Source organism: Juglans regia, chromosome 2 (assembly GCF_001411555.2).
Source record: "Juglans regia cultivar Chandler chromosome 2, Walnut 2.0, whole genome shotgun sequence".
Classification (NCBI taxonomy): Eukaryota; Viridiplantae; Streptophyta; class Magnoliopsida; order Fagales; family Juglandaceae; genus Juglans; species Juglans regia.
The window spans coordinates 29936390-29948134 of record NC_049902.1 but is presented as its reverse complement, the minus strand read 5'-3'; the positions used below and the strand labels follow the sequence as shown (position 1 = coordinate 29948134).

General features: G+C 47.2%; 2 protein-coding genes across 2 annotated transcripts; one reads left to right on the top strand and one right to left on the bottom strand.

The window, feature by feature from the left end:
* Positions 1 to 201: 201 nt before the first annotated feature.
* On the top strand, positions 202 to 1525 carry LOC109005998. The gene is made up of 2 exons (XM_018985132.2): positions 202 to 466; positions 550 to 1525. The coding sequence occupies exon 2, from the start codon at positions 684 to 686 to the stop codon at positions 1317 to 1319; it is 636 nt and encodes a 211-aa protein (XP_018840677.1). The 5' UTR covers positions 202 to 466; positions 550 to 683; the 3' UTR covers positions 1320 to 1525.
* A 1367-nt stretch (positions 1526 to 2892) lies between these two features.
* Positions 2893 to 4780, bottom strand: LOC109005994 (6-phosphogluconate dehydrogenase, decarboxylating 3, chloroplastic). Its single transcript, XM_018985124.2, has one exon. It carries the CDS (start codon positions 4574 to 4576, stop codon positions 3089 to 3091), a length of 1488 nt encoding a protein of 495 aa, XP_018840669.2. The 5' UTR covers positions 4577 to 4780; the 3' UTR covers positions 2893 to 3088.
* Positions 4781 to 11745: the final 6965 nt, after the last annotated feature.

The following is an 11745-nucleotide window of genomic DNA, read 5'->3' as shown; positions in this document are numbered from 1 at the left end:
ATTTTGAAAAAAAAAGGGTAGATAAATCCGAGACAGTCTTTGCAAATAGCATTATGTAAAGAAATGTTTTTCGAAAAGCAAGGTTGGTCCAGAAACGTACAAAGCTACAGCTAAATCACCTGGTGTAGTGATTCACTCTGGGAAAAGTCAAGTCCCTCCCACCCCACCTTGACAGATGTTTACAACTTCTGACTTCTTAGTCCTCCGCGCATGGGTCCCAATTCTAAGCATGCTTACTGATCTCTTCCTCGAAAGGTATCATCAGAGAAGATTAAAGAACCACGAAAAGCTTTTCTTTTAAGGCTCTAATGGTGCGGAACAACTTTACATACATGACCAAAACATGTTGGTGAAAGATCATAGCACTTGATGATGAGAAAGTTGACATAATCCAACGTTGTTCTATACTTCAGAGCAAGTCTTGATTGTCATCCAACATGATCATCTGGAACTGGAACTGCATCTGGTTAGTACTCACCTTGATTTATTGTTCATCAGTCAGTTGTTCAGACCACTTTACTACTGATTCCTTGGATGCTTCTCTTGAAGATTTCGCCTTCAAAGCGCCGCTCCGGCACCGGCACCGACCTCGCACCGGAGCTCTATACCAAGCCCTCCTTCCTGCTAATCTCTCAAGCATTGACGTTTCAATTGTTCGGCTCAGAAGCCGGAGGTTGTGGAACATGGGTGCCAACTTCAGCTTCTTCCACATTCCATCAAGAACCATGCCTTTGCCACACGTAAAGAGGCTTGCCATCGTCTATCAGAACTTGGGCAACTTGTCTTCCCACTTCTATGGCCTGAAGGGTTACTCACTCATCACTCCGGCCGTTGGATTCACGGTTTTCGATGCATCAAATGTTAGTTCTAAAAGCATCAGAAAGCTAAGTCTCAGTACAATGGGGAAGCCCATATCGATTCATTTCCCCACTTTTGTCCTCCCTAATGGAATGATCTCTAAGACGAGGTGCGTCGCATTTAGTGGAAATGGGAGTTTTTACCTTAGTGAGATGAGCTTGCCCGGTGTATGTTACTCAGGAGATCAAGGTCATTTTGCCATTGTTGTTCCGAAGGAGAGTAAGCAGAGGTTGTGGTATCTTTGGGTTGTTGGGTCTGTGCTTGGGATTTCTGGGATGGTAGTGATGGTTTATGTTGGGATGGCGTCTGCGAGGACTTTGAAGACAAAGAAGATTCAAGTGGAGAGACAAGCACAAGCTGATGAAGATTCGATTCTTGAAAGTAGATGGGTGAGTGGTAGTAAGCTGCCTTCTGCAGCTGTGACGAGAACTCTGCCTGTCCTTGAGAATGGAGGTGTTTGATATTCCTTTCAGATTTCTTTTCCTTCTTTGATAAGAATGTTTTTTTTTTTAATTTTTTTTTTTACTTTGTTCCTCCATGATCTGTACTTATTTTCCCCCCATTAAAGTCTACACTTTTTAGGATCACATCCCATCTCAGTTTGGATTTTAAATGTGAATTTCGATGCGCAATTTGAGACAGTAGTCAAATTCGAACTGTTGGCAGAGCTGTCCTCTTGGAATCCATTGTGAAACTCATTTTAAGCTGGATCAGGACCTTCATAACATTTATAATACACAACTACTAGTTTCAATTATAACATCATATTTGGCCACCACACTCTCTCTTTACTTCAACAGAAAACAGCGATTGCTATGTTTGCTAATATTGTGAATAAAAAATCCTATAAACATCAGTATAAAGCTACACGATTTGAACTCTGAGAAGCATCAGTGTGTAGATGGTGGGTGCAGGGACAAACACGCATAGCAAATTCATGTGATGGGGGAAATCCAAACTCTGGGAACCTTCAAAGTTTAAAATGGGGGACTGCAACAAAGTGGATCTTCAACATTTACAAAAACGAAACAAGATTTGGAATAACAGCCCTACACTAGAGGTAAGGAGTACGTTTTTCCATCAGATTACATTTTCCAACATCAGAAGTTTTGTTGTGGTGTTTGTGCATGCAACATGTATATCAGGGGCAATGGAGTGTAGGACAATCGAATGCTCTATAGCCATGAAGACCATCAAAAAGTACGCAAGAGAATTCCAAAGCAAGCATCATGATAATTCATTAGTATTGACTCTCATATACTGCAAATCAGGCCCCATACCTGGCAAACGGCCAAACATTTAGCGCAGGGAATAAACGGCCCACCACCAAAATCATATACATTCAATTATGAAGAGAAGAACTTGCAGACAAGCTAATCCAAAAGTGAGCTATGGCAAGGCGCCAAAATCCTTTAGTTTTTAATCCAACTAACTTTCGAAAGGCATCCTCTTATTCCATGAACATGATGGATATTAAGACTGGTAGTCTCTTTGAGTAAACCATCGTAGGATTCTATTCTTTCTAAAAACACTTACCACCTAAAAGAAACACCCAACAGATATGAACTAAGTAGGTTGCAAAACAGCATAACAACGCTCCCATTGGCTTCCACTCTTATTACAGTAGCTTCAACGTCACCCATCAATTAATCAGCGGCTATTTCTCTTGGAAGAACACCGAATTGACGTTTCAAACAGACGCATGGAATACACGATATACCAACTCCTGAAGCACTAAACGAAAACCCCCCTTCCTGATCCCCTCCCAGCGAAAGGGTGAAGAATATTGCCTCATAAGTCTTAAGAGAAGATGTTTACCAAACTTCGTGGGGATTAGTTCATCATGATATCACACTAAAGATGATAGGGCAGCATCTTTACACAGATATTAGCCAGTACCATCTTCATCTAATCTTAATTCTAGATATAGACCTTAGGACATATCTAATCTGATAAGAACTGAATCTACACAGAAGCAAAATTAGAAAAAACTAGAACATGTCTACCGCAAGGAAAGTGAATCATAAGAGAGAGTTTAGCTCAAAAACTCAGAAGGCATGCATTTTCTTATTAACAGCCCCCAAAAAAACAAAGGTTAAACAATAATTGCTCCCAGCAAGCAGAGAATCCAAAACAAGGCATACAATCCCAATTCAAATGGCATCCACATAAAATTCAGGATCACCAGGATCCAAACAAACAAAGTAACCAACCAAATAGTGAAAAAAGCTCAGCTGAAAGCACCAACACCGGCATCACTATTCCGAGCAAGTTTCGTCCACTCGGTATGAAACGACCCTGGTCGATCAATCCGCTCATAGGTATGCGCCCCGAACAAGTCCCTCTGTGCCTGCACCAGGTTCGCCGGCAGTCGCGCCCGTCTATATGTATCGAAATAGGAAAGACTGGCACACATCCCTGGCGTGCTAATGCCGGCTGATATCGCCAGCCCCACCACCCTCCTCCATGCAGCCTGTCTCTGCACCATCTCCCTCGCAAAGTCGGGGTCCACAACCAAATTCGCCAAATTGGGGTTCCTCTGATAGGCCTTCTTGATCCTATCCAAGAACACAGCCCGTATGATACACCCACCTTTCCAAATCCTCGCCAATTCACCCAAATTCAAATCCCACCCTCTCTCCACACTCTTCGCCCTCAAAAGGTTCATCCCCTGCGCGTAGCTACAGATCTTCGACGCGTACAATGCCTGTCTCACATCGTCTATCAACCTTTTCTTATCGATCCCACCAAGCTTCACCCCCTTCTCCTCGTTCAACCCAGCCTCTCTCAGAACCTCCGCGGCATTCTCTCTCTCATCTTTTAACCCACTCAGATACCGGCAATCCAAAGATGCAGCAATAGTGGGAGCAGCGACGGACAGCTCCGCTGCTTGTTGGACAGTCCATTTCCCGGTCCCTTTCATTCCCGTCTTGTCCAAAATCTTATCCACCAAACCCCCATCTCCATACTCGTCCTTAACCCTGAATATATCGGCGGTAATCTCAATCAAGAAACTCTCTAATTCCCCTCTATTCCACTCCGCGAATATCTCCGAGAGTTCCTGGTTCGATAACCCCCCAACGTTTTTCAAAACGTCGTACGCCTCCGAAATGAGTTGCATGTCGCCGTACTCAATTCCGTTGTGGACCATTTTCACGAAGTTCCCAGACCCGCCTTCACCGATGTAGGTGACGCACGGCCCGTCGTCTTTGACCTGAGCGGCGATCTTTTCGAGGATCTCTTGGATGTTGGAGTAGGCCTGATACGATCCCCCGGGCATGAGAGAGGGCCCGTTACGGGCACCTTCTTCGCCCCCCGATACGCCCATCCCGAGATACAGGAGACCCTTTCCGGAGACCTCTTGGATTCTGCGCTCGGTGTTCTCGTACCACTCGTTGCCGCCATCAATGATGGTGTCACCGGGCTCCATGTGCGAGGAAAGGGCGGCGATGGTCTGGTCAACCGGCGAACCGGCTTTGACGAGGATGATGACCGATCTGGGGCGTTGGATAGAGAGGACGAAGTCTTTGGGGTTATACTGGCCAGTTAAGGGGAGTTGACCCTCTTGGCGAGCCCGATCGACTGTTTCGTCGACCTTGGAGGCGGTGCGGTTGTAGACGGAGATGGGGAAGCCCTTATCGGCTATGTTCAAAGCCAAGTTTTGGCCCATGACGGCGAGGCCGGCGAGACCTATGCGGGAGAGAGCTGAGGCTTCCATGGTTGTTGTGGGAAGATAAGAGATTCCGCCAAGAAGCGATTCGAAATGGTTGGGCAGTGCGTTGAGTGCGAGCGTGTGTTGTTTGAGCCTTTGAGGAAATGGGAGTGACGGACTCTTCGAGTGGGCGAAGGGACGGTGTCAGCGCCTCTATCACCAACCAGATGAGACGGGGACTCGGGAGTGCATCTCGAACTCTCCGACGATTATTTTATTTATTTTTGTTTTAGGTTGTGTTTGAATAATAAGATAATCCGAAATATTTTGTGAAAAATTAATGATAAAATATAAAAAAAGTATATGAAAAGTAATAATAAAATAATAAATAATAGTGAAATATTTTATTGAGATCGTGTTTCGTAGCCCGAGCAGTGCCACAGTTGCCAATCCTAAGCCACTTGCAACAAGGAGGGAGAATGAGCTTCGGTGACTTTCGAAATCACTCCGCTGCCAAAGTTAGTGAAGAATCTGAGTTTGATAGGAAAAATTTAAAGAACTAGAGAGAATGATAAAAAGTTCAGATAGCCTTCCCATAGGAGGGATGACTGTTATTTATACTTGATTTGAACTCTTCTGTCGAGGGAGGTCGTGGGGTGTCAGGTCGTACCTGACCTGCCACCACTCCCCCCTGCTGTGTCAGTCTGCGGCTCAAACTGTCGTGGGAGGTCGTGCTCGGTCAGACCCGCTACCATCTTGCCAAGCCAGGGTGTTAGGTCGTGGTCGAGCCGTCCTGTGTACTTTGGCAGTGCACCGTTGCGTGCTGGGTCTTTTGACAAACGCATTGAATGCGACGTGCCTTGGCACCCACGATCGGGCACATCCTGTCGTTTGCATACTATAGGGTAGTTTGCATGGTACCTCACGGCAGGGCTCGGTAGGTCATCGAGTCCCGAGATGGGACTCTTGGCTTATTCGAGCTCGGTGCCAAAGTTTTTCCAGATAGGTTTATGGTTATGGGCTTGGTGCGGGGTCTCTCGATTTGGGCTTTGAGCCCATGTCAGGATCTCGTTTGAGCGCTTAGGGTTCCTGTAGCTCTTTGGGCCCAGGCCTTACTGAGATGGGCCCCCCTCACAGTACCCTGCGAATTCCTATGGCAGATATATGGTGGGAATTCAAAGCACCCCCATAATGGTGTCGCCTGTTTGGCGTCTGTTTCTTCAAGCTCCCTCTTTTGTCTTTAGTGGGCTCTTTTGTCTTTAGTGGGCTGCCCATCAGTTGAAGTTCTTGAGGTCACCAGTTCGGCTTCTACCGATTCGAGTTCCCAAGGTCATTTGCCTGTTTAATGAATGCCTCTCCTCATTTCCTGCGGTCGTTCCGTCTCTCAATTTCTGATTCGACGTGCCGGCTGTCTTTCTTCACGTTCTAAGACTTCATTGGTTTGTGCCGCCCACTCTCTTGACACAATGGCTACTATGCGTGCCGTTGTTTCGACTACTAGGTGCCGCGTGGCATTTACTGACGTCATCATTGTCAAGACTGTTTTGTTTCCCGCACACCCTCCAACCTTCCTATGTTATATAAAGTACTCTTATCCTTCTTCTTCCTCCTCCATTTCTTCCTTCCACCGTTCTCCATGTCCCAATCATTCTGTCCAGTTTCTTCTCCAGCTCCATGCCTTACTCTCTTTCTTAGGCCTTTCATTCCTCTTCCTCCCTATAGCGACCTTCCTCCACCTCTTACTTTCCCGTCGTTTCTCACCACTGCCATGGCACCCAAAGTTGACACTGTTGCTCCCTTTTTCGGGGGGACACGCTGGGTCTCCTTCGTCTCTGGTGATGACCTCAGGGTGTTTCATGCCAAATACAAGATTCCTCCTTCGTCGTTTGGAGATTCCTCCTTGGGGGGGGGGGGGGGGGGGGGGGGGGGGGGGGGGGGGGGGGGGGGAAGGGGGAGCATGCGGTGAATCCTAGTGGCTAGGGTGGCCATTTTCCAATTGAAGTTTGCCAATGGTCTCAGCTTTCTATTCTGTTATCCGGTTTGCGAGGTTCTCAATTACCTTGGGCTGGACCCAACGCAGCTTCATCCTAACGAGTGGCGACTCCTGATATCTAGCTGCGTCATCTTCTGGATGACACTTAGAGGGACCACTGAGGAGTACCCCACCTTGACGGTTCGGGAGTTCTTGTCAGTGTACCGTGCATTCGACATCCAGGGAGCATCTACAATTTCCAAGCCCGAGCTCATGGTCGGAAGATCGCTTCGCTCGAGTAACGTCACTCGAGCATAAATGTGAGGTCTCTAATTTTTGCATGTGTTTTAAATCCATATTTTAATTGATGTGTTATTTATTTATTGGTTTTGAAATTTATTTTGATGTATTTTAATTTGGATTTTTTTTTTATTTCCTTGCTATTTGTTTATTTATGTTATTGATGTTATTTTTGGGCTTGTTATATTTTTGTAGTGTTTTATTTTATTGGGTTGTGTGTGTGTGTGTGTGTTTTTATTTGTGTTGTGGCCCAACCCGTGTGAGATAGCCCAACTCGAGTGTGTAAAGCCTAAACCTTGTGCAGCAAAGCCTAGCCAGTGCGCCTAGCAGGGCCCAGCCCGTGCGGGTTAAGTGAACCCAGCCCCTCAGCTTCAAACGGCGCCGTTTTTGGTCAAGAACTTAGGGTTCCTTCTTTTCCTTCATGCGCTGCACACCTTATTCTTCCTCCTTCTTCTTTTCTTCCATTTCTTCTAGGTTCTTCTTTTTCCTTCTTCTCCCTTCGGTTTCTTCTCATGTCACTTGCTGCCGACATTGGCTGGACCTTAGTCACGCATTTTTTCTGCAAACCACCACTTCCTCCTTCCTTCTTTCTTCTCCGTGTCGTTTCGGTGGGGCTCTGAATTTTGCTCGTCGTCAAGCCATCCTTCCAACCATTGTCCACCTCGAGCTTCATCGGTTGCCAATGTGTCCTTCGGCAACGCCTTCCCGCATCTGCTGTCAAGCCATCGCGACCCTCACTGCCACGCATCACCTCCACGGCTTGCTGCCGTTTTTCTTTTCCTTCTACCCATGTGACACACGGGCACCTTCCACCGCCACATTTGGCCTATTAATAGGCCTCGAATTCTCACTTAAATTTCCCTTGGATTCTTCCCTTCCTCTTGTGTTTGAGTTTCTCACCTCGCTTCTTAGTGTGTAGTTTTGTGCGGAGAGTTTTGGTTGAAAACCCGAGTGTTAGAATTGTTCTGCCGTAAGCACCACCATGTGCCGCCGTGTGCACCACCACGACCCACCTTAGCAGACCCCTTTCTTTCACCAATTTACATCTTGACCGTTTTGCCCTTGAGAGAAACTCACCAAAAAGGACACTGTTTTGCCCTTGTATCACAGTTGTCGTCGTTGTGCCGCCACTTTTGACAACACTTCCTTCTGCTTGATCTTCCAGATTTATTCCCTTTTCTTGTATGTAATTTTTCCATTTAAATATTATTGTTGTATTTATCATTTGTAAACTGTTGATTGGTTGGTCTATTTGAATTAAGCCTTGGGCCGTTGAAGAGGTGAGATTTTTAATTGGAATTGTTGGAATTGGACCTTGGGTCGGTTTGGAGGAAGGGATTTTACTTGTATTTGTGAAATGGTGAAATTGTAAATGAAGGACTATTTTATGTAAATGAATTATTTTAATTGTATATTCCTGTTAATTGTTGAAATGTATATTTGTGGTTTTTATTAAAAATGTGTTGTGATGTCACGTGGTTTGTTTGCAATGATGATTGAATATGTGGGTGCTTGTGTATCACGATCCCAATCCGAGATGGGGCATTATCTCGGTGGAGCTCCTCTGGTCACTCGGGAGCGTAACAGACTGACGTGACATCCCCTGAGTTGTTGCAGGGCAACGACGGAAACGGACGAGACGGTAACTCTCATACCAATTTTGTGACCTTTTGGCTGGCGAGGTTAGATGATGTTTGGCAATGTACGCGCTGGGCGTGGAGCTGAGTATCGCTCATTACGAAGTCTCACGCACGGACGTTACCCGTGATGTGACGATGAGAGCCAGGTCGTGCAGACGGTCCATAGGGGAGACCGTGGTGCATACTTATTAATTAATAGTTATGATTGGACCAAAAATGAAATTTTTGGCATGAGTTGTTAAAAATGGTATTTTTGGAAAAAAGAACATATGAGGTTATTTTATGTGGATTATGTCCGTATGGGAACACGTGTTATTTATATATATATATATATATCTCTTGGATGTTATTTTTGGTTAATTACTTGCTGAGATGTCATAATCTCATTATGGTGTTTTACCCTACGGTTTCATCTTATGGTGCCATAGAGTCTGACACAGAGCCCGAGTATGAACTCGAGGGATCAGCTCCGCTGGAGGTTTGAGTTTCTGAGTTACTGTTCAGCGTTATGGGATTTGTTTCCCTTATGTTATTTCCTGTTTTTATTTTATCTGTTGGATGACTATTTAATCCTTGTAAAGTTACTTTACTGTTTTTGAACAATTCTGGTGCTTAATAAAGAAAGACCCTTTTATTTCTCCGCTGCGAATGTTATTTTGTACACATATTGCATGATGTACACACTCTTGGCACTATCGTAGGGGTGTGTGATCCGTGTGGTCATCATCCCGGTGTCACGAACTCCACAAAAATAACACGTGGGGGTTGAGGGCGCTACAATAATTGAATGGTCCCAAAAGTTTTTCTTTGTGTCATGCTTGGGCTGGGAGTACCCTGATAGGGAGGCCGCCCACAAGGAGTATCTCATTCAGGCGTGCTGGGGGTTCCTCCCTTCCTCGGAGAGCCTGGAACTTACCTTGAATATGAGGGAGGAGGCCCGCTTGGAGACGGTGATAGCTTGAGTGAGAGTCTATCCTTACAAGTCGCAGACTAATCAGGCTCTCTCCGACGAGAACATTTGTGACTTCTTGTCCACGCCTGATCACTCGTATGCTATCGGTAGAAACTTCCTAGGTGATATTCCCTCTCCCTGGGAACAGAAGCGCATCTTGAGCTTCTCTGGTGGCCAGACGAAGCGAACGAAAGTGCGTCATGATTCGCCTCGGAGGATTCCAAGTAGTGAGGTCGGGGGTTCCTGTTCCTCTCGTGGTCGTCCTGGGGAATCTGGGAGCCGGGCTGAGACGCCCCAGGGCTGTGACATTGGCGAACATGGGTAGATGCAGTCCGTGCGTCCGGAGATCCCGATTCCTTCAACATAGGGGTCCACATCATTTCCAAGCGGTTTGCACATTGTGGTTGGGCCTTCTTCTTCTTAAGCGCGGCCTGCTTTCGTGGGTCCCTTCTGGACCCGTTGTTTCCTTCAGGGGAAGAAGATGATGTGTTCCAGGCGCACTTCTTTAGTTCCTTTATACACCCCCTTCGCGGGCCCAACATGTTCGAGTCCTTTAAAGATACTTTGGGAGAGGTGGCGGCCCTCGAGGTCCCTCAACAGACACTAGAGACCTGGCGCCTAGAGGAAGAGCTGAGTCCGAAGGCAACTTCCCAAGAGGAAGAGACGAGTCCAGTAACCGGGCGCCGAGAAGAAGAGCAGGGTCCCTCCGGCCAAGGAGAGCATCCCAATTTGATTGGAAGAAGAAGAAGAAAGGGAGGCAGGGGGAGGTCAAGGAGATGTCCCTTCTCCTGCGATCGGAATCCCAGAGGTGGTAGCCGAGTCTGCCTCTCCTCGCACCAGGGCCGCCTCTTCCTCACCTTCCTTCGCCGAGCCTAACGGAGGTGAGCATGAGGGGGCTTCCCATGATCCCCCCCGTCATCGTGGAGTTAAGTGATGACGACGATTTTGAGCCTTCATCCCCGATTGCGCCGGGGCCATGCAGCGAGACTTGGGGGTTGCTCCCAAACATCTCCTAGTAGCTGGCAATCGTCGAACCTTCCTCTTCCGCTGGGGTCAATGGGAACCAAGCACCGGCCTCGGATCTGGACAAAGCTTAAGCTACGTCCTTTCTTCGTCCAAGTAGGCCTTTCCTTTCCTTTGCTTGCTTTGTCAATCCTTCTCGACCCTTTTGTCATGACACTTATAGGTATTTCTTTTATTACAGGTCATAGATCCGTTGGCCACGACGATCAGGGAGGAGCTTAGGAAGCTGAAGGAGGCCAATCAGGAGCTTGGGACGCTGGGGCATTTTGGGTACTACAAGATGAAACAGGTGGCTTGGAAGATGAAGGAGCTTAGAACCTAGATCAAAGAGCTAATTAGTGATGTGGTGTCCTTGAAGGACCAGAACCAACTCTTGGAGGAGTAGAATCGGCTCTTGCAGGAGCAGCACCGACTTTTGCAGATGGTCGCTGCTAGGCGTAAGCAGAAAAGAAGGCTCTGAGGCGCCTTCTACGCAAGGCCGAGGAAGACATGCAGCGGTGATCGTTTGAGTACCAAGGCATCGAGGAGGCCCATGTCACAGTCGAGCGGAACTTGGTCCACTGGGAAGCGGAGCTGAAGTCTGCTTAGGAGAAGTTGCAGGAGTTTGAGCGGGGTCGGGCCTTGGTTGCCAGACAACTCTCAAAGCTATTGGCTGGACACTTCAAAATTACCCAAGCGGCCTAGCACCTAAGGGAGCAACTGCATCGGGCGAAGGAACTCGTTGGTGAACTCTCTCGCTCAAGGACTCTGTTGAATATTGACCTCCTGGCCTGCGACATTGAGATTGCCGGCCTGAAGTCCTAATTGGACGACGTTGAGCAGCGTTTTGGGAAGATCAAGTCTCGGATCTCAAAGGCCAACCCCATCCGAGACGTAGCTTGGTCTTACGGTTACAGGAAGGGCCTTGACCGGCTGCGCGAGTACCTACTCCAGAATCCCGAGCTGGACGTGCACGCTCTACACTTGGCCTCCCTTCCCCTGAATGCCCAAGCACATAATTATGTCAAGAACTTAATGAAGCTAGGGTATCCTCCGTATCCCGTGGGTGCTCCTCAGCCTCCTCTTTCTCAATGACGGGCTCGGGCTACATATATTTTCTACTTTATAGGGCCTTTGTATAGCGCTTTCTGTTTTGGTCATTGTAAGAGTTGTATACTTGTTAATGAAATGAAATGGAAACATGTTTCTCCCAACCGCTTGTGTTCCACTTTTCGTTTTCACGATGAATCTCAACATTTTTCTTGGACGTGGGGTCAGTCGGCAAGTCTAGGGACTTGGCCGTACCCCGCAATCTTCGCAGCGAGTTTAGGGATTCAGCTTTGTTGGATGGGGGGTCGGCATGTCAAGA